The sequence below is a fragment of the Peromyscus maniculatus genome, chromosome 13, assembly GCF_049852395.1.
Source record: "Peromyscus maniculatus bairdii isolate BWxNUB_F1_BW_parent chromosome 13, HU_Pman_BW_mat_3.1, whole genome shotgun sequence".
NCBI lineage: Eukaryota > Metazoa > Chordata > Mammalia > Rodentia > Cricetidae > Peromyscus > Peromyscus maniculatus.
Genome location: NC_134864.1, coordinates 7,942,617 through 7,965,979, shown reverse-complemented (window position 1 = coordinate 7,965,979; position 23,363 = coordinate 7,942,617). Strand labels below are relative to the sequence as shown.

At 48.3% G+C, this 23,363-nt stretch overlaps 1 protein-coding gene across 2 annotated transcripts in view; it reads left to right on the top strand.

The window, feature by feature from the left end:
• The first annotated feature begins 355 nt into the window (after positions 1 to 355).
• The window catches only part of Asb18 (ankyrin repeat and SOCS box containing 18), a 62,680-nt gene continuing 39,672 nt past the window's right edge, over positions 356 to 23,363 (top strand). For both annotated transcript variants that reach the window (XM_006988653.4, XM_006988652.4), the window contains exon 1: positions 356 to 604. In XM_006988653.4, coding sequence (XP_006988715.2) covers positions 400 to 604 — 205 coding nt within the window. In that variant the 5' untranslated portion in view covers positions 356 to 399. The remainder of the gene's footprint in view (positions 605 to 23,363) is intronic.

Below are 23,363 nucleotides of genomic sequence, written 5' to 3'. Positions count from 1 at the left end.
ACCCCCTCCCCACCACCCCACCCATCCCCACCCCACCCCCCTGCTTTACTGTATTGTACTTCCCTGACGGACGGTGGCCCCTCCAACTGTGAGCCAAAATCAGCACAATGTCACTTCCAGAGTTTCCCTCTAAAGAGCCTTTCTATTTCTCCAAACACACTGAACTGCCTATGCTCATCTCTCTAGCAGCCTGCACAGTGGCCCTGAGAAGAGACCTCCTCGGCCCTGCAATGGAGGTAACAGCAGCTCTCCCCCCGCCCCCCCCCCCCCCGCCCCCGCTGATCATAACCCAGCCCTGGTTCTATTTATAGCCACCTCTGCTCCTCTGAGGACAGGCTAACTTTGGACATGCATTAGAAGAAGGGAAGAAGGCTGGTTCCTGCGCACAGGGACGCCACAATGTCCAGTTGGGACTCACCACCAGATTATCCCCTCAGTTCAGACTTAGTGAGGAGATTAAAATCTGCCCTGGCCACTGGGGACAAGGACACTGTGCAGGAACTGATCTGCACTGAGGTGGAGCCCGTGGACGCCGTGATAGAGCTGGCGAATGACGACTGGATGAAGGAGCCCTCAGCTCAGCTGCCCACGGGAGCCCTGCTAGGTAACAGCCACACAAGGCCACAGGCCAATTACTAATGCATGCTGGGGTCTGCCCTGGGGAGAGAAGGCAAGGTTTCAGACAGGTGGTGATACATCCTTGACATCCACTTCTTGGATAGTTGTTTGTTAACTAAATAACAAATGGAGAGACTCTCCAGGACAGTGACTATTGGCAGGTAGACACTGTGATGGGCAGCAATTTGTGGGTGTGTTCAAGAAAGCATATCAAGGGGAAACTGCTAAAAGGTATTATTTAGTAAGGGTTTCTACTGCTGTGAAGAGACACCATGGCCACAGCAAGTCTTATAAAGGAAAACATCTAATTGGGGCTGGCTTACAGTTCAGAGGTTCAGCCCATTATTGTCATAGCAGGAAGCATGGCAGGCAGACGTGGTGCAGGAGAAGGAGCTGAGAGTTTTACATCTGGATCCTCAGGCAGCAGGAAGAGGAAGTGACACTTGGGCCTGGCTAGAGCATCTGAAACCTCAAAGCCCTCCCTAGTGACACACTTGCTCCCCAAACCCCACACCTACTCCGACAAGGCCACACCTCCTAATAACACCACTCCCTTTGAGCCTGTGAGAGCCGTGTTCATTCAAACCGCCCTAGGAAGCAAGAACAACGTAAGATATTGCTGCAAAGGTCAGTAACAAGGGTGAGGCTGCAGGTGTCTTTGGGTGACAGAGGGCTTGGCCAACATGCCCAGGACTCTGGGCTCCATCCCCAAAACTGCAGAATACACAGGTCTCCAGGGCCACATCTGTTTGGGTTGGACAGGCAGCCACTGGACAGACAGACATGCCTACAGAGACACTTTCTGGGTAAGGTCTTGGTGGCCTTTGTTCTGGCATAAAGTCCCCTCTCCCCCAGTTTTGGCTGCATTTTTTGTAGTGTTCTTAGGATTCAGCACAGGTGACTTCATCTTCAGCATAGGCTTACACACTTGCCTATCACACATGCTGAGGACATGTGTGTGTTACCTCAGCATCAAGTTCAACATCACACAAAATAATCAAGAGAAGAGCTGAGCTTCTGCTCTGGCCCAGGGCGAGCTGTGCTCACATCCATCTTTCTCCTCCTCTATCCACTTGTGGTGCAAATTTCAAAGACCCACTCCTGCATCACAGGGGCCATTTGATGGTCTTTTTTCATATCCAAAAGATTGACACTAGGGGCAGAAGAGATGGCCCCGTGGTTAAGAGCATATACTGCTCATGCAGAGGACCCAAGTGGGGTTCCCAGTATCCAAGTCAGGTAGCTCACAACTGCCTAGAACTCCAGCTCCAGGAAATCTGGCACCCTCTTCTGGCCTCTGCAGGCACTGCACTCACATGCACAAAAAAATGTGCATGCACACACACACACACACACACACACACACACATTTTTATTAATTTAATTTTTTTAACTGTGCACATGAATGCATAATTAAAAATAAAATAAATCCATTACATGTGGAAATTAACCACAAAATCCTTAAACCAAATGCCTGCAGAAGAATGTCTTTATACTACTGTTCTTATAAATAATGCTGTAATCAAAGTCTTTGGTACCATCTGTATGCTTTTATTCTTATATGGGGCATATCGTTAGATAAGTTCTTGGGAACCATGTGACAGATACAGAAATATAAAATTTTCCTGGGATGTATTTCCAAAATCCAAAAGGAAGTAAGGAAACATGTTTTGCCCTGGCCTCAAGAGCACGAGCATTGTTGGTTTTGAAAATTTGTGTTGAAATTGCCAGTTTAATGAGGATGTGCTGACAATTCTTCACTGCCTGGTAGGCCCTTCCTGTGTGTGTGTGTGTGTGTGTGTGTGTGTGTGTGTGTGTGTGTGTGTGTTCACATAGGTGCATATGTGTATGGGGGGGTACAGATGTAATTAGCAGGATGCGTGTGTTGGGGAAGTGACTTGCCTGTGTGTGTGTGTGTGTGTGTATATATATATATATATATATATATATATATATATATATATATATATATGCCTGGGGAACACAGAGATCAACCTCAGGTATTGTTTCTCAGGCTCCACCCATCTTGGTTTTTGAAACAGGGTCTCTCCCTGGCCTGGAATCCACCATTATATTAGGCTGGCAGGCCAGAGAGCCCAGGGATCCACCCATCTCGGCCAACCGTGCTGTGGGATTACAAGCATGTACTGCCACACCCAGCGTCTCTACCTGGGTTCTAGGAACTGAACGTGGGTCTTCATGATTGCCTGGCAAGCATTTTCCCATTGAGCCAACTCCCCAGCCCTCGATTGTCCTTCCTTTTCTCACCAGACATGGCCTTGTAGTTCTCCTCTTTGTGTTCCATGTTGTGGTGATAATCTAATTGTACTGAATTATTATTTTGATTGTATGTTAATAAATAAAGTTGTCTGGGAGTCAGAGCTATTAGAGCCATAGCAAGAGTGTGGCAGTGGTGGCACACGCCTTTAATCCCATAGATATCTGTGTGTTCAGGGTCAGAGCTATTAGAGCCATAGCAAGAGTGTGGCGGTGGTGGCCCACGCCTTTAATCCCATAAGATCTCTGTGTGTTCAGGGATACAGCCAGCATTGGAGACATATGCCTTTAAGACCTAGGGGGCTGTACATTCAGACAGTGACGAGGCAGTCATGTGTTTGGGTTTACAACCAATGAGAAGGCAGAACAACATACTTTAAAAAAACGAACCGACAGGAAGTAGGTCTCTTTTCGCGAAGCTGGGACAGCAGGAGGAAGGGTGAGATTTTAGCTCTGAGCTCTGACTTCTCCGCTTTCTCTTTTACATTGTTTCTGTGTTTCTTATTAAATAAGACAGTTGGTTACATCTACACCATGTCTGTGTGGATCCATGGCCAATGTCTCCCATACCCTTGAATCCTCTGGTCATTGTTACCTGACATGGCCTCCTGGCCACAGTTGCTGCAAAGTTGATCCTAGCCTATAGATGACCTCTGGTCATCGTCAACTGTTTTCTAGATAGTCTAATTATCCTGGTGGTGCTGGTTCTGAGCCCTCAGGTCCATCCCCTGGTCAGACCTCCCGATGTATGTGCATCTATGAGCACACATGACATGACACATTCATGCATACCTAAGTACATATATGCACTAGCATGAGAGCATGCATGGGGCATTGCTGCTGGGGAACAACTCAGAATGGATGAGGAGTGAAGTCCATGGTTGAAACCTCTGAGAGGGATCCATCCCATGCCCTGTGACTGAAGTATCTTCCCTTGACAAACGTTCCTTATGGTATGTGATATTTAAGCTCCTTTCAGAGAGGCACTTCTTATTCCTCTCATCTGAGGTCCTCAGGCCCATCAGCCTCGACCTTCAACTCAGCACATCTGTCCAGGAGCCAGGCTGGAGAACTGAAAGGAGGAGGTCTTGTCTTCACAGATGGCGATGGGATTAGAAATAAAGTACTTCCCTCCTGACCCACTCTGCACTCTGCCCTGAGGCCAAGCATCATGAACTGCCTCACCTCCTCCTTGACCTCTGGACTCCTGTTCAGGGCAGTAGTGTAGAATGTGCTAGAAAGAGAAGGGTCAGGTCACTGTTTCAATCCACAAAGGTCTTCCTGTGCATGGCCAGCTCCTGCCTGTAGCTCCCACCACCTCAGGGGCTTCCCTTAACCTGCTGCCTTCCTCACAGCCTGCAGTCATGAGTGCCACCTGCCACCAGCGGGGACCCTGGCCAGAGCAAGAGTGCTCTCTGCATATCTCTTGCTAATGTGTCCTGAATGGTTAAGATTTGTATACTGGAGTCCTTCCCCTCTTCAGGGCATCACTTCTTCCCATGTCGCTGATGATGTGGCAAAGTCTTTCCCCTCCAGTTACTCTGCAGAATTCTGGAAACAGACAAAATATGTCAGGGAAGTCACAATCCTCTACCACGAGTCCTTTGGTTATGGACTTTGATACAGACTTCTCTTCAGCACGAGGGGAAGGTGGGCTGACACCACACACTGTGAGCCAACATTGGTGCTGTGTCTGGCCAGTGTCTCTGAGCGCTTTGTAGGGCACGAGAGTGGCCTTTCCTTGGGAGTTCCTTGAGCTCCACAGAGGAGCTCCTGGACGGCCTGAACGTGGACCTGCTTTCTGCACTGCCCTCAGAGACACTGGCATCCCAAAGGCTCGCGGTGGTCCCGAGGTGAAGTTGGCCTGCTTTTTTTCTTATATGAACTTTGACCCATGAAATTGCTAACTTTTAGCTATCCTTTGGGACCCGCTGCCTTAGGTCACAGGTTGTGTCCCTTCGTTCTCACAAGACTTACTGGGATTGGAATGTACAGGAGGTCTTTGGGATTCCTGGAAAGGGTCACTGTGGCATATGTGACTGCAGCCTGGACAGGGCATAAAGACTCAAGCTCACATAGACACTGTACAGAATTCAGGAATGTAGAAGACTGGGAACTATGGTGATATTTTATTTGTACTGAAATGTGATTTGTATGTTAATAAATAAAGTTCCCCAGGGGTCAGAGCTATTAGAGCCGTAGCAAAAGCTGGGCAGTGGTGGTGCACACCTTTAATCCCAGCTCTTGGGAGGCAGAGCTAGGCAGATCTCTATGTGTTCAAGGATACAGCCAGCATGGAGACACATGCCTTTAATCTCAATACCAACCATAGAAGACCTGGAGGTCTGTACAGACAGGCAGTGATGAGGCGATCATGTGGTTGGGTTTACAACCAATGAGAAGGCAGAACAGAAAGTCTGTATAAAGACAAACACACAGGAAGTAGGTCTCTTGGCTGAAGAGGATAGCTGCAGCAGTGAAGGGTAAGGCTCTGAGCTCTGACCTCTTGGCTTTCATCTCTGCATTGGCTCTGGGTTTCTTATTTAATAAGACAGTTACTTCTACAGGGAACACGCAGGGGAGGAGCTGGGGAGGGGCAGAGTGGGGAATACCTACCGCATGAGGAAAGCGGAAAGCCAAGTGTCATGGGCAAAATCATTCTAAACAGAAGAGAAGAGGTTTCTTTTATATTATTTGTCATGTACTTATTATATATTATATATATAATCATGCATTTATTATATATAATACTAGGTTTCATTATGACATTGCGTACATGTATATAATGTATTTGGATCATATTCACACCTACTACCTTCTCTTGACTCCCTCATGTTCCTGCAGATCCCATTCCTTTTCCCAATCAGGTTGTCCTTGGAGAGAGAGAGAGAGAGAGAGAGAGAGAGAGAGAGAGAGAGAGAGAGAGAGAGAGAGAGAGAGAGCGCATCCTATTGAGTTTAATTAATGTTGCTCACAGAAGCCTGGATCATCCTGTTTCTACCTCCAGGTATTGAGATTCCAGACCTGTGCCGCCACCCACCGTGCCTGGTTTTTCATGTGGCTGCTCGGGATCTGAACTCAGATCCTCAAGAGTGGGTAGCAAGCACACTATTCACTGATCTGTCTCCCTGGGATATATTTTTTAATGCCACCAGATATTCCAAACTCACACACTGCTCCCTGGCCTCACACTTTGTGCCCAGTGCCTTGTACAGGGTCTCAGTCTTGAGGAGAAGCTCAGTCATGGGGTACAGTGCTGGCATGCACTAGCCAAGCCCCCTGCTGACATGACACTGGATGGATGCAGACCCTATTAACAGTGCGCTTCTGCAGAGAAATATTTCCCTCTACTTCAAGCCAAAGCTGAAGTATTGATTGTTCATGACAAGCGCATCATTTGTTCTGGCTCCTTTCCCATACCTACTGGAGTACAGAGACGGGGAAAGGGTGGCTGAGAGGAGGGTGGCAAGACCCACCTAACCCCTCAAATGCATCAACTGTACAATTTAGTAACTGCCATAATCACATACTTAAGAAACAACTGATTACTAATTGCTATTATTAAGGGTATCAGCATTCTGTGATTCTGCTGAGGGTACGTCATATACAAGTCAAGATGCTACTTGAATTCCTGATGGAAATGGAGGAACGGATGTGTTATGCTGTGTTTAGGGCAATGGTATTTAATCATCCAGGGGAAAGCTAACGAAAGACTAATTGGGCTTTTATTAAGAGGTCTCCCCAGTAGCATCTATAGGTGGGATGAGTACACATGAACATGCAACAGACGTGCACACGTGTGAAAATGGGGACCAGATGCGAATGGGACTTCTTACCCAAGGCTGTACGCTGAAGGCGCCATGACACTTAGCCTTGTGCACCATGCCACCATGTCATACTTCCTTACATATGGAGAGGGGCACCATATGAGATGTTTAAGTTGAGAGGGCACATGTGGCCCCTGCCACAAAAGAGACATGATGACCAGGGTCAGACTGGTGGTGCAGTGGGCAAGGCAAAGGTCTCAATGAAGTGCCCCCGACTCTCACTCTGCCGCTGGCAATGGAGCCTTGAACATGTCAGCCCAGTCCTCTGCAGCTTAACTTCCCAGTTTGTGCCAACTCCGACGCTCTTTGCAAACTGGGCTAGCTAACGTTCTGAGAAGAACTTGTGTCCATGAAGGAGATTAGCATCACCCATTCCCAGCCACCCTGCCTCCCTGAGTAGTTCTTCCCACAGAGGTCTATGCAGACCAGCGCCTGCCTTTAGCAGAAGGTTCCGCTGATTTTTGTCTGTGGTGGTATGGTCTAAATGGCTGGTAGGAAACCAGGTTGCACATTCGTGTACACAGAATGAGCCAAAGCCAGGCTACAAGGGAAAGGGGAGGAAGTACCTCAGCAGAGTGGACCAGACCTGCCGTCAGGCTCCCATTGGGGCAGAGTGTCCTAGTCAGGGTTTCTATTGCTGTAAAGAGACACCATGACTGTGGCAACTCTCATAAAGGAGAACATTTAATTGGGGTATCTTACTGTTCAGAGGTTTAGTCAATTATCATCATGGTGGGATATGGCGGCATGCAGGCAGACATGGTGCTGGAGAGGTAGCCAGGAGTTCCACATCTTGTACAGGCAACAGGAAGTGGTCTATCTCTTGGTGTGGCTTGAGCATTTATGAGACCTCAAAGTCTGCCTCCACAGTGACACAGTTCCACCAATTAAGACCACATCTAAGGCTGGAGAGATGGCTCAACAGTTAAGAGCCCTGGTTGTTCTTCCAGAGGACCCAAGTTCAATTCCCAGCACCTACATGGCAGCTCACAACTACATCCTTACACAGACATATATGCAGGCAAAACACTGACGCACATAAAATTTTTTAAAAAGAATAAATAAAAATTGTAGCTAGAGTTTTTCTGCCTGGCCCACAGTCAGGACAAATCTCTGTCACCCGCCAGTCCCACAGCTGCTCAGACCCAACCAAGTAAACACAGAGACTTATATTGCTTACAAACTGTATGGCCGTGGCAGGCTTCTTGCTAACTGTTCTTATATCTTAAATTAATCCATTTCTATAAAGCTATACCTTGCCACGTGGCTCGTGGCTTACCGGCATCTTCACATGCTGCTTATCATGGCGGCGGCTGGCAGTGTCTCCCTCCGCCTTCCTGTTCTCTCCATTCTCCTCTCTGTTAGTCCCGCCTATACTTCCTGCCTGGCTACTGGCCAATCAGTGTTTAATTTATTGACCAATCAGAGCAACACATTTGACATACAGACCATCCCACAACAAAAAAATCATTTTAAAAAAGGACCACATATAATCCAACAAGGCCACACCTCCTAATAGTGCCACTCCCGTTGGAGGCCATTTTCTTTCAAACCACCCCAGAGAGAGAGGAATCAGCGATGCCACACTGACCTGCTGCTTTCAAGAGGTGTTACCTTCCCACTTTGAGGAAGAAAATGGCTCAGATGAGGCTCAGAGGTGTTAAGGACCCAGCTGAGTGCTCCCAGCTACTGTGTACCCAATGCTCCCCTTGGTACCTCATGATACCTAGAGTTCACCCTGGGGCTGCACTTGGAAGGACACCAAAGCTCACTGTGTTCACTTAATAATCAAGAACCAGGTAAGAGTGGAGAGGAGCATGTGTTAAAAAAACATCAGGAAATTTGCAGGCAAATGGATGGGACTAGAAAGAACCATCCTGAGTGAGGTAACCCAGACCCAGAAAGACAAACATATGTATTCACTCATAAGTGGATATTAGCTGTAAAGTAAAAGATGACCAGGCTACAATCCACAGCCCCAGAGAGGCTAGGTAATAAGGAGGGCCCAAAGGTGCGCACATGGATCTCCCTGGAAAGGGGAAATAGAAGAGATCTCCTAGGTAGCTGGGGGCAGGTGGGGATGGGAATATGGGGAATGAGGTTGAGAGGTGGATGAAGGAGGAGAGTAATAAAAGAGGTGACTTGATGGGGGGAGGGCATTTCTAGGTTGGGTAGAAACCTGGTGCAAGGGAAACTCCCTCGAATCTACAAGGATGACTGCAGCTAAGACTCCCAGCAATAGTGAATAGGTAGCTTGAACTGCCCATCTCCTGGGATCAGATTGGTGACTACCCCAACTGTCATCAGAGAGCCTTCCTCCAATAACCGATGGAAACGGATGCAGAGACCCACAGCCAAGCTCTGGGCCGAGCCCAGGGAATCCTGTTGAACAGAGAGAGGAAGGATTGTATGAGCCGGTGGCGGGGAGGAGGTCAGAGTCGTTACAAGGGAACCCACAGAAGCAACTGGCCTGCTCATGGGAGCTCACAGACAGCTAGAGAGCCTGCGCGGCACCAGCCTAGGGCCTCTGCTTACTTGTGGGCCTCTTGGCAGTGGGGGCAGGGCCTGTCCCTAATGCTTTGGCTGGCTTTTGGGAACCTATTCCTAATGCCGAGTTGCCTTGCCCAGCCTTAACATAAGGGGAGGAGCTTAGTCCTACCTCAACTTGATACACCATGCTTTGTTGGCACCCATGGGAGGCCTGCTCCTTTCTGAACAGAGGTGGAGAAGGGGTGGATTGGGGAGGGGAGGCAGAGGAAGGTAGAGGAGGGAATGGGAAGAGGGGTGGAGGGGAAGCTGGGGTCATGATTCAAAACAAATTTTTTTTTAGCTAAGGATCGAACCCAGGGCCTTGCGCTTGCTAGGCAAGAGCTCTACCACTGAGCTAAATCCCCAACCCGCAAAATAAATTTTTAAAAATTAATTAATTAAAAAAAAAGAGTGGCGCCTAGGTCCTCCCGCCTGCAGCCAGGATGTTCATGCTCCCTGCCCACCTGAAGGCACTGTGCAAGAAGGTTCATGAAGGCACTTTCCCATGGAAGATGTTATAACCAACTGAGCTGGTGCCCCAGGGCCATAACCCACCAGCAACCATGCATGCATGTGCATTCACACATTCCTGCAATATTAATAGTTCAGAGTCCCTAGTTCTGAACATTTCAGCAAAAGATGGAAAAACAGAAGGAAGAAAGGAAGGGAGGGAGGGAGGGAGGGAGGAAAGAAGGAAGGGCAAATGCATGAGATGCTCCTCTACAGAATAAGAGCAGACATTAGAAGCAGGAGGGGATCCATGGCAGGGAAGGGAAACAGCCATGTTCCCCAGCAACTCTGCTGCTCACCCGGTCAGAGCATGTGGGGGCTGGGAGACCCTGCTCGCAGCAAAATGAAATTAAACCTTTCTAAGTACTTATAAATCAGAACCTAATGACACTATCCCACCACCAGCCTGAGCATTGCTCTTATTACTTTGATTCACAAGCCAGGAAAAGATCCGGAATTATGCACAAATTATTGTCCCATCTTCTTAATTAACGCTGATTGCAAAATTCTTGCTAAAGTCCTTGCTAACAGACTCAATTATGTACCGCCTGAATTGATTCACCCAGATCAAGTGGAATTTATTAGAAATACACTTTCCTACAATAACATCAGATTATCTTTGAATATAGTTAAATTATTTAGGAATAAGATGGCTACAGCAACCGCTCCCGCATTAGATAACGCAAAAATACCTAGAATTAGAGTGTTTCTTTGCTTTCTGCAAGACGCACACCCTGGGCGCTTCCTTGTCCCAGAAGCAGGTTGAGTCACACTGTGAAGAGATGAAATGCATGCCTTAGAGCTAATGGTCCAGCTTCAAAGACATATGGGCAGGAAGAAAAATCCTACCAGGTCGCGTCTCCGCCACCACCACCACCACCACCCCCAGGACGAACCATCCCTACCGTCCCTGCCTGTGGAACACAGTGAAATTGCAATTAGACTAAATCAGGATATTTTCAGAATCAAAATGGAGAAACAGACTAATAAAACGGTAATGTATGCTGATGGCATCTCCCCATTAGCATCACTGCCAAGCACGCTGGAGAGCTTGGTTTGGGAAGAACAAAAGGGAAGGGAGGAATTAGGAGAGAGGTTTTCTGCCTGCCCGAGAGGACTCCAGCTCCTGAAAATGGTGCTGTGCCTCGGAAACACGGCAAAGCCAGAATGCCATGGCAGGCACGCTCTCTGAAGCCAGGGTTGACCTTCCTATTCCCATACACCCCTGCCTTTTGACACCAACATCAGGACCTGGATATGGAGGGCGAGCTGACTTTGACCTTCTTCTCCACATCCAGCTAGACAGCGGTCAATATTTTCAGACCAGGTGGATTATGGGATATTCAGGTTGGCCTTGGACGGATGAGCAACTGTCCAGAGGCTGTGATGAACTCAGCAGTGGTGAGGGGCACACAGGGTCTGAGACGTTGTCCAGGGCAGTGGGACCCAAATGGACCCAAGGATGTGGGCATCAGAGCAGAGGGGAGAGTCGGAACTGTTTCGTGAGACTAGAGTCCAAGGCGTTAGTGTCGACACTTGTCTAAAAAGATGAGCAGCCATTAGGCAGAGGAATGGGAGCATACAGTTTTGAAAGAAAACTTGCAATTCTTTAACATACATAGGAAGGGTGGAGGCAGAGAGATGGGTGCCAAGACACACACCACCTGTGCTTCTCCATCTCTCCCTCCCTTACTGATAAAATCCTTAGGACAGTGCCATGTGCCCAAGCATGTCCCCTTCCTTGATGCCAGGGCTGATCTTGTTCTCATCTACGAAAGACTTCACAGCAGATCAAAGAGGAGATGGAAGGAGGGGGAACAGGGGAAACTTGAAAACATATAAAGTTCCCAACCCGAAGAACAGAAAGGAAAGTGAATGAAAATAAAATGACGGTGGACTGTCACATGGTGTAAAAATCTGACATGCAGAGCTGGCGTCCAAGAAACAGGCAGAACGGGACAAGGAAAAAAAGATCAAACGCCATGCTTTGTTGATACCCATGGGAGGCCCTGCCCCTTCTGAACAGAAACAGAGGAGGAGTGGATTCGGTGGAGAGGAGGGTGGAGGAGAGGTGGGGGGAGGGAATGGGAGGAGAGGAGGGAGGGAAAAACTGCCATCGGAATATAAAATAAATGGATAAATGTAATAATATTTTTAAAAAATGATCAAAGGAATAACTAACCCACATTTTCCAGGATGAGTGGTTAAAGATATGAATTTACAGATCCAAGCTCTGTATGCCTGAGGTAGAGATGGGAGGCAGGGTCTGGCTGGATGTCTGGGCATTTTGGTTACCATGGGAGAGTCACAGTTACCTCGTAATAAAGAAGAGCATGTCCATGGGCAAGAGGGAGTGGAAAGCAGATTTGGAGATGAGTTGGTACAGTGCTCCTTTCCACAAGCCAGCAAAGGTTTCTGTGACAGCTGGCGTTCTCTGTCAACTTGACAGACTAGAATCGCCTGGGAGATGCACCTATGGGCGTGCCCACTGTGGGCGGCACCATCCCCTTAGCTGTACAAGTGGAGAAAGGGAGCTGACACAGTCATCACCCTCCACTTCCTGATTGTGGATGTGATGTGATGGTTGCTTCGGGCTCCTGCCATCTTTACTGCCCCACCATGATGAACTTCACTCTTGGTCTGTGAGTCACTAAGACCTGTCTCTCTTCAGTTGTTCTTCTTGGAGCATTTTGTCAAAGCAACAGGAAAAGAAACTAAGGCAGTCCTTACTGCCTACAGCAAAAGTCAGCCAACTGGTTATATGAATAAAGTTTTATTGGCACATAGCCACCTCCTTTGTTTCCAAACAATCTCCAGCTATTTATATATCCCAAAGACAGAGCTGAGTAGTTGTCATAAAGACCATGAAGCCCATAAAATCTAAAACATTTACTGTCTGGTGCTTCACAGCGCAAGTTTGGCATCCTCTACCCCACGGCCCATGGTTTAAGTTTTAGGGCAAACACTAAATGACCTGCCTGCCCCAGCCATCCCCTCCCAGTCTCCTTTCACCTTTCAGATATGACTCTAAAGCCTGATCCACACTCCAGTTCCACCCTTAGTCTGCTGGGAGGCGAGTGTCTCTCGGGGAAATGTTTGCCACTGGCATTGACTGGAAGCCTTTAGAAATTTTTGTAGCGATTTGATACAATAGCACAGTTTCATAGGTAAGATCATGGACTTCCAAGTCTGTTTTCATTTTGTTTTCTCCAGTAATTACTTTTCAATGGATATGGAAAAAGTATCAAGTCTATAACAAATTGGGAAACCTCCAAGAAAAAAATGAAAAAGAAAGCCTGGTCCTTCACCTCAGGTGATTGGAAAACTAAACTACACCTCAGCAAGGGGGTCCATCCTGAAATTCTCTCAGCCTCAGAGACCTTCAGGCTCTCTGGATGCTGGAAACATGCCAATTCCTCCTTCCAGGAAGCCCTGGGATTCACAGTCGGAAACTGGGGATAGCTGGCCTCATGGCATACTGGCTAGGATCAACCTAGAACGCATGCTTAGGGGAAGCGGTGACTCAGGCCTGACCCTGCAGCTGTGGAGCCCACGTGGCTTGTCACAGTTTTCAGGTGAAAACGTCAGATCTCTCCACTGGTACCTGAAGCCATCATTACTCCTGGCTCCATTGGGAAGTAGTGAGTCGGGTGACTTTCTACAACTGTGCTCCATCCTGAGGGCACTGACAACTGGAATGCCAACCCTTTCTTACAAGTGGGAGTTTCAGCCTGTGCCGACCCTCAGCTCCCACCCTCAGGCCCTCTGCCAGACCGGTCTGTTTTCTACCTTTACCCCTTCCATCTAGACTCCAGAACACCACCCTGGGTATCATAGCACTGTGCCTTCCTTCTCAATGAAGAATAACGGGGTTTGCTCCCCTGTAACAATCAGGGAGGAAGCACACACCCCAGAGAGAAACACACCGGCTCCCCCCTGCTCTGTGCATATGCCACCTTTGGAAGGCACCTGCTGTGGCCTCCAGCTACTCCGACACCTTACCTTACCCTAGGTAACCAAAGCACAAATGCTTAGGCCTCTGATGACACGGTTCTAGTCACTGCTAATGGCTGCCTTGTCCATTTCCCGCTAGACTCACAATCCAGGAGCTCCCACACTATCCATTTGCTTCTAGTAACTGAAGCGAGCTTTGTATACATTAACTCCATACATGTATGTCCCCAGTCCAGTAGAAATGAACCCTCCATCAGCATCAACGGACTTCCAAAACCCAGTTTTGTAAGAAACCCTCTCATGATCTAGCCAGAAACTGTAACTGACATTGTATTTTTTGAGGTAGGGTCTCATTTAGCTCAGACTGACCTCCAATTTGCTATGTAGCTGAGCTTGAACTTGAACTATGACCTTGAACTTCCAATCCTCTTTCTTCCACCTCCTAAGTGCCAGGATTACAGGCATGCTCCATCATATCCAGTCTTAGGTGGTGCTGGGGCTTGAACCCCGGGCTTGATACACGCTAAGCAAGCACCCTATCAACAGAGCTACATCCCCAGCCCTAACTTACATTTTCCGCATGTGTATGTGTGTCTGGTGTGCACGTGCATGTTCAAGTGTGTGGGGGAGCGTGTGTATGTGCAGGCGTGAGTGCACGTGAGGGCATGCACAGGGCAGAAGTTAGTGTGGGTTGTCTTCCTTGATGTCTTGTCCTCTCATACGTTGAGGCAGACTCTCTTGATTGACCCCAGAGCTGGGGAATCCCGTCTCTGCCCAGAGCACTGGGAGTACAGGTGGTTGGTCATGCCCACCATGCCAGTCGCTTTTGTGGGTACCAGGAGTCTGGATGCACATCCTCATGCTTGTCAGCACGGTACTCACTGAGCCGTCTCTCCAGCCACCAACTTACACTTTAAATTAGTAAATTTGGGTATTGTGTTTGTTTACATTCATTTAGTTTATATAATTTTTCCTGTTGGAGGTTTAATGCCATTTTTTTTCAATAAGAAATAAGTCCAGGGCCAGAAAGATGGCTTGGTGATAAAGGTGCTTACCTCCAGACGTGACAACCTGAGTTCTGTCCCTGGGACCCACATGGTGGGAGGGAGGAAGAGACTCTGAAGCCCTTCCTCTGACCTCCACACATGCCCCATGAGAGAGCCTGCTCGGGTGCTTGCTGGCACATGACCTCAGGCAATCATACAAGCACGGACACACACATATACACACACACTAAGTAAATCAATAAATGTGACAAAAGAAAACTTTGGAGAAAGAAGTCCAGAGAATTCTCCATCCATCAGAGGAAGCTGGCTTTACTTGGCCCTTTGTAAAAGGACGGGAAGAGACCCCAGTAAGGTCTGCTTTCAAACAGGGTCACGGAGCTCGCGCAGCACAACAATCAGACTAAACCGACCTCAAGAGGGAAGCATCCTGCTCCCCGTGTGAGATCCACAGCAAACAATCAGGCCGAGCACGCAATTTGTCTCAAGAGGCAGAAGCTGCAATTTTACCATGTCATTATATCCCCAGGAGAGTTGTGAAGAGAACGTCGCCTCCTTGGGCATGGCATGCTCCGTGACAGGCTCCCCAGCCCCTAGTCCTACGCTCTGTAAATGTCCTGACAGAGTTGTTGCCACGCGGTCCGGCACGAGGAGCATTTGGTGGCTCTGCCTTGAGTTCAGCCATAGTGGCGGCTCACATTCAAGGGCGCCTTTGCATCCTGGGTCCCAAAAAGCCCTTGTGGGCTGTCCGCACAAATGGTGCTTGACCTTTAGCGGAGATCATGTCAGTGACAGGGCCAGACCTTGCGGCTTTATATTGCCTGGGCTGGGCTGTGTAGCACATCAGGGAAAATAAGTTACAGGGGTGGTTTGCGCACCCCCCACCCCCACCCCCACCCCACGCGCCCGTATTTTGTTCCTCTGCACGATGGAAATGAGATTTCTTAATAATGTGAAATTGGTACAGATAATTTAAGTCATTATTAATAGATACACTTGATCTGAGGAAGTAAATGTTTTAATGTTTTGTTAAATGAGGTGTGCTGTATTCACATTGTCATTCAGAGAAAAGGTTAAGACACTTTAACATTCCTCATATTAATGTCTGCGCAGCTAACGCGAGTAGCTGTGTCTTGGAAGTAAAAAATGGAGCTTTGCGCACCTGCCAGGCTTCCCATTCAAAACAATAATGATCAAAGTAATTGCAGAACGTGGGATGGAGGAAGGTGGCCTTCAGAAACTGCCAGAGAGACTAGGATGAGAAGGGGGTTGAGAGAAGCCAGTGACCCAGCATGCACCTGTGGGGCTGTTGGAAGAGACACCATCAGCCTGGAGTCCGAAGGAATCTAGAAGGTGGCAGTATTAGATACTTTTCTGTTGCTGTGATAAAATGCCATGACCAGAAGGAACTTTATTTGAGCTATAACGAGAGGGTTATATGCCATAATGATGAGGAGGGTATGACAACAGGTCATGGGAACAGGAAGCCGAGAGATCACCCCTAGACTACACACAAGACGCAGAGAAGGCGCACTTGAAGTGGGGTGAGACTATAAACTCTCCAAACCTACTCCCAGTGGCATACTTCCTCCGGTAAGGCTCCTTGACCTGAAGGTTCCAGAACCTCCCCCAAACATCACCACCAACTGGGAACCAATGTTTAAATACCTGAGCCTGTGGGGGACATTTCTCGTTCAAACCACCACACTGGCCATTTACAGAAAGGGCCACACTGCCTGGGCCAGCGATGCGAGTGAGCACGTTTAAGGGCATATGCAAAGACTCTGAAGAGTCCATGTGACTGTGACTTCTTGCCCCTTCAACTTTTCACTTCCATAGACACATGGCCCCAGCAGGCAACTAGAGACGTTTCAATGGCCCGGGAAGAAAGCCAAGCACTGGTTCTACCTGGAGAGCATGGGGAAATGGCATCGATGTCCGGCTTCGGAAGCCCTTCCTATTGGCTGCCGAAGAGAAAGAGGTCAGTCCTGTCCTCAAGCCACCAGCCTAACATTCAGACCTGGCTGGACTGTCCCACCAAGTCCCAAGAGTATGAACATTTAGATGCTGTTTGGGAGAAAAAGATGACCTTTTGTCAGCTCCGTTACAGGAAATCAAGACCCTGGCACCCCATGAAGATAAGAATCACCGCTCAGACTCCACCATGTGAGCAACCCATTGTCATCGCGGGGTAGGATTCACCTTCATCCCCCTGGATGCAGAGGCAAAGAAAAAAATCTCTCTCATCAGCTGTCTCCGTGACAAGATAGTTAGGAAAGATGAGTTTGTGTCCTCCTGTGGGCAAAGCATCACGCTTACTATTTAAATCTCCAAATAATCTCTCTGCAATATGATATTCAAATCCAGTTACCACCTGGCTCAAGGGTGGAGAAGCGGCTCCTCATTCCCCGCTCAGACAGAAGCTGAGCATCCTCTCCTGCCTTGATTTCTCCCTTCCTTCTCCTCCATTCATTCATGCTCTGCCATTCCGTTTGTTCAGAGCCCTGCCCCGTTTACCATACAAACAGGGCATGCACGTCAAAGTGGCGCCATCTGTTAGTTCGTCTGAAGAAACAAAATGATGATATCTGCTGACTTGGGGCAGATTAAATTCATTAGCAATCCTCTTTCCAGGAGCCTTCAGAAGAATTTGCAGGGAGGACCAGCTCCTTGGTCAGAACATCTGTGGAACCTCACTGCAAGAAAAGAGAGGTTTTGCCAGGCGGTGGTGGCACACGCCTTTAATCCCAGCACTGGGAGGCAGAGCCAGGCTAATCTCTGTGAATTCGAGGCCAGCCTGGTCTGCAGAGCGAGATCCAGGACAGCCAGAGCTACACAGAGAAACCTTGTCTCAAAAAACCAAAAAAAAAAAAAGAAAGAAAGAAAGAAAAGGAAAGAGAGAGAGAGCGAGGGAGGGAGGAAGGGAGGGAGGGAGGGAGGGAGGGAGGGAGGGAGGGAGGAAGGAAGGAAGGAAGGAAGGAAGGAAGGAAGGAAGGAAGGAAGGAAGGAAGAAAAGAAGAAAGGAAGAAAGGAGAGGTTTTAATGGCGACACCCAAGACAGGAAGAGGAACTGGAGAGAAAGGTCTGCTAAGGCTGTGTGAGGTGAAAATCCACTCCCATCTTCAGTGTAACTGCTAATGTTGATACATGGTAAATTAGTAATTTAACTGGGAAACAAGACACTAGCCAAGAAAAATCAGACCAACTGTGAGCCAATGTGGAGGCAGAACCAGATGCGTGTAGCCTTCAAAACAGAGATCAAAGGAGACCCCAGGCAGCAAAGCACAGTTGCTTGGGGACTCCAGGAAGGACTCAGGGTTCTGAAAGCCCAACTAAGTGAACTTGAACTGACCCTTCACTGACACAAGTTGCCCTTCTGTACAGACATGCTTTGATGGTTTAAAATAACTCCGAATAACTCGCTACATTTGTATCACCTAAATTTGGGTGCAACATCAGTATGCCCTTGGCACCAACTGCCTCTGAGCTGGACCACAAGAAGTCTCTAGGGCCGTAAACAGAAGGGTTCAAAGCCGTGAGTAGCAGGTTGATACCCTCAATTCACAAGAAACAGGATCCTCCTATATGCCTGGAGTTTCCCCACTGGTTTGTAACACTGACTCCGCCCACTGCTCTGGCCTGCTGAGGTCATTTGGAACCTGAGTGCATCTCTGAGGCTCCCCATTTCCCCTCGTATATTCATATTCATACAAGTCACCCATCAGTGGACACGCAGGGCAGACCTTAAGGTGGCATTTTACAGTGTCCCCGGCTCCCTTCTGAAGCATGGTCTCAACCTGACCGCAGATAGAAACACTCAGAGGTCCCGGTGGTCCCGATGCCCAGGTTGCAGCCTAGCACAGCACAAGAGAGTCTTCAGGCTGGGGTCTTGTCATCTCTGGCTTTTCTAGCTCCTTGGGGGATCCCATTTTGCAACCAAAGTATTAGGCACTGCTCTGAGGCATTGTGCATGGCCCTGCTCCACTGTGAATCACTCATTCAGATTTTCTTTTCCAAAGAAGCACAGTTTTTCGTCTTCTCTGAAGTCTTCAGGATACCACCCATCTCGGGTTGAAGCGCACACACCTCTTACCTCACGCCCCTGTATAGTAACAAACAATCTCATCCCAAGCCATACTTTGTCCTTCTCACCTTGACAGACTCCCACTGACCCCCAGATCTACAAGTGACGCCTGTTTTTTAAACATCCCGAGACCATCTTTTCCAATCCCATGGAGGCTTCTCCAGACAGACCTCGTGTGTTCTCTAGTCTAAGGAATCTCAATTTGTTCTGCATTTGAAAAGTAAAACTAAAGACTCTAGTCCTTCTGTTTGGCCATAGTTCCTCAGGTTTAGACAGTTTTTCAGCAACTTATCCACAAATTCACATTTAAAACGAGTTTGGTTTCCATGTGGACTAGGCTTGAGGAAAGTAAAGCCTGAGTCGATTCTTGGGTCTGTGCACTGACTTTAACTGAGTTGAAAGGGGTGAGGACGAGAGGAAGAAGAGGGGGATGAAGGGAGAGGGAAGAGAGGGGGCGGGCAAAGAGCATGTGGGAACACTTGGCTAGGTAGACATGGCCAGTGTCACTTAGAGGCGGAAGCAGGTAAGGAGCCCAACCCGGAGCACTGTGTCAGAAAAGAGTGTGGCCTCATCCCATGGGACTTCCCACTGCTGGTGGCCAGGAAGACTAAATGGCTCTTGTTAGGGTCTTCCAGACAGTTTTTTTTTCTGTGTGATCCTTGCAGATGGGGTTTTCATCACTGAACCTCTGAAACCCTACAGCATACCCCAAAAACTTAATGTTTGATGAATGACTAAAGGAAAGAAATGGTTGGTTTATTTATTTAATGTAAGAGTCAACACTGCTTCTATTCTTGTTCTGGAAAAAGAAAAGCCAGCTCTCTGCCCAGTTTGTGAGGTCATCTTCATGTCCCACTTGCAAAGGCGGCACTGCCTGCCAGGAGTTATTTTTAACGTTCTACTCCCTAGCTACTGAATTCCAGTTCAGACATCGAGTGAACTGGCTAAAACACACAGGAAGCTAAATTTAGCCTAGAGTGCAGCCCATTTCATCCTGACATCCCCTCCAGCCCTCTTAAAAACATCCAATGGCAGATTACAACGACTTGGAAAAAATCCTCCAGTATAAAGTGAGGGGCACGCTCAAGTTGCCCCATATTCCAGGAGCGCTCTAGAAATGGATCTGATGACCATCCATTTCAGGAGCATAAGACAGTGCGGCGCCTGCACTTGGAACTGGAAACACTTAAGGTTGCTGCTGGAATGAGCAAGGGGGCTGTAGCTCATGGCCAAGCCCCTCCAGCCACACTGGCTCTCATCAGTGAACCCCTGGCCCTCTGCACAGCCAGCACCCCCTGTCTACCTGTGTGGAGGCATCCCCAGTGGACAGACAGACAGCCATACCCTATATCTAGTATATCTTGAGATCCTCCTCTGTGAAGCAACTAAGTCCAAGCATCATAGGCATGTGGTGGTATTGTGTTCCCCAAAATATTGTGTACTCTAATAAATTTATCTGGGGTCAGAGAACAGACAGCCACTAGATACAAAGGCTAGAAAATGGTGGCACTCACACCTTTAATCCTAGCATTCCAGAGATAGAAATCCCTCTGGATCTCTGTGAGTTCAAGGCCACATTGGAAATAGCCAAGCATGGTGACACACGCCTTTAATCCCAGAAAGCCAGCCTTTAATCCCAGGGAGTGGTGGTAGAAAGCAAAAAGATATAAAAGGCGTGAGGACCAAAAACTAGAAGTATTTGGCTGGTTAAGCATGAGGCTGGTTCAGAATTTGGCTGGTTAAGCATTCAGGCTTTTGAGCAATAATTCAGCTGAGACCCATTCTGGATGAGGACTCAGAGGCCTTCAGTCTGAGGAAACAAGACCAGCTGAGGAACTGACGAGGTGAGATAGCTGTGGCTTGTTCTGTCTCTCTGATCTACCAGCATTGACCCCAATAACTGGCCTCAGGTTTGATTTTATTAATAAGAACTTTGAAGATTCCTGCTACACAGGCAGGCTCCAGCCTTTGGGTCAGCCTGTGCACACCCACCTGTGCCTGTGACTCGGGTCTGTACCAAGAGCAAAGATGGGTATACTGTCTTTCTCGTCACTGTGACAAAATATTCATGAAAAGCAACCTAGCAAAGGAAGGGTCTATCTGGGTTCAAAGTTTGAAGGCGCGGTCTGCACCGCAGGGAAGGTATGATGGTAAAATCACTCCAGCTGTGGCTGCAGGAGCATGGGGCAGGCAGCTGCTCGCACCTTGTCCACAACCAGGAAGCAGGGAGAGATGAACGCTGATGCTCAGCTCCCTTCCTTCTTTCCACTCAGTCCAGGACTCCAGCCAATGAGATGGTGCTGCCTGCACTGAAGGGGCGGGGCGGTCTTTCCACTTCAGTTAAACCCTTTGGGAAACACCCTGTATGCACACCCAGAGGTTTGTATCTGTGGTGGTTCTAAATTCAGTCCAGTTAACAATGAAAATTAACTATCACAGTTCCATCCTCCATCGGCTCGACACCCAAATATGTCATTTTAAGTCATCATATTCTGCCTAAAGCTTCATTCTCATCTCACAATGCAAAGTGCATTGAGTTCATTTCCAAACATCTCCATAGTCTTTAATGGTCCAAATACTGTTCGAATGTCCAGGACCAGCAGCTGGCTCAGCCACACAAGTGCAAGGACATTAGTTCAGATCCCCAGATGCCCATGGAAAAGCCAGGCAGGCATGAGGGCCGCATGCAACCTTGGTACTGAGAAAGCAGAGATGGGGGGTGGGGGTAGCCTGGGCAAGCTGGCTACCTAGCAAGCTCAGGATTCAGTTAGAGACACAGCCTCAATAAATAAAATGGAGAGCTACCATTAATTTCAGGCCTCTACATGGAAGTGCAATCTACAAGTATGCACACACAGAGAGAGAGAGAGAGAGAGAGAGAGAGAGAGAGAGAGAGAGAGAGAGAGAGAGAGAGAGAGAGAGAACTCAAAGTCTCATCTGAGATTCAAGGCAAACTCCTTTTTTCTTTCTTATGTATTTCTTATGGTTGTGTTTGTGTGTGAGGGAGTATGTGGAAGTCAGAGAACAGCTCTGTGGAGTTGGTTCTCTCCTTCACCTTTATGTGGGTTCCAGGGATCGGACTTATGTTGACAGGCTTGTGGAAGAGGTGTTTATCTGCTGAGCCATCTCGATGGCCCTCAAGACAAGTTCTTAACTATGAGCTTCTGTAAAATATAAAAGCAAGTCACATACTTCCAATATCCAACAGCACAGAGTAAACACCCCCAGTCCAAAAGGGAGGGGGCAGGCACAGGGAAGAAAGAGTAGACCAAAGCAGGACCAAACACCAACTCCTATAAGACAGGACAAACCCCGAGTCCCGTGGCTCCAAATCTGCTGTCTGAGCTCCAGTCCCGCCCTCCAGCTCTGCAGCCTGCAGCGCACATCGATTCCCCTGGGCCAGCTCTACCCTGTGCCTGAAATGCTCCTCGGTGGGCATCCAATGATCCCAGCATCACCGATGTCCTGAGGTCTCCAAAGAAACTCAGACTTCACCGTCACAGCATTGGACAATGGCTTCCCATGACCTCCTTGCAGAGAATCTAACCCTGCCACACATCACATGGCCTTGGCTGCTTTCTGGAACCCCTCACTCTTGCAACTTTCCGGACCTCAGAACCAGCGCCATGTGGACTACACTGCAAAGTTTTGCTGTCAGCTTGAGGTATAGCCTGGCTGTCTTGAAACACAGTCTTAATGGCCTGTTGTCATTCCTCAGAAGCCATCTACCTTTAGTGGAGACAGATCTCGTGTTAGTCTGGAAATATCACTAATTAATTAGGCTAAGCTGGCTGGCCAGGGAGTCCCAGGCATCCACCCATCTGTGCTTCCCCAGTCCTGGGAATACAAGCTTACATCACTGCACCCGACTTCTTTCTGACATGGGTTCTGGGTATTGAACTCAAGTCCTTTGCTTTACTGGTTGCGCCATCTCCGAAGCACCGTGAACCTGTCAAACATTTGTCCGTGTAGAAACCACTGTTAGGACCTGAGCGCTATACACACTGGGAGCAAAGGGCTGACCGCACTGGGCTTCAGTCTCCTTCCAGCGACTCACCGGAGCCATCGCATCCTTCCTTCAGCACCAAACCAAGTTCCTCCCTCCTCCCTGCAAAGCAGCGTCTAGAAGTTGGACTGGAGTTGTGAGCAGATGCCGCTGTCAGCCCTGGGATCTGGGCAGTGTGGACTGCTGGACAGGGAGCAGGTTCTGAAAGACCAATGCAATGGGCTCTGGTCACAGCTTGACCGCATCACCGAGCAAGCCTGGCCCTGCCTCTTTCTCTCCAAGCCTGTTATCCCGAGTGGATGCCACAGTCCTTAAGCAGCAGTAGCCATGCATGCAGGCCCCCTGTGTCTTTCCTCTTAAGATCCTTACTTACCATTTCTAAATATGATGTTTTTTTTTTATCTGAGAGAATATTATTTATCTGCTAAGTGTTTTGGCCACTGAGGTCATATTTACAAACTAGTCACTTAACCTGCACGAACAAGTATCATCAATGTTGTGTAAGGCTGGGGGTCACCTGACTAAACAGTGAATAAGAGAAATGCTGCATCTGT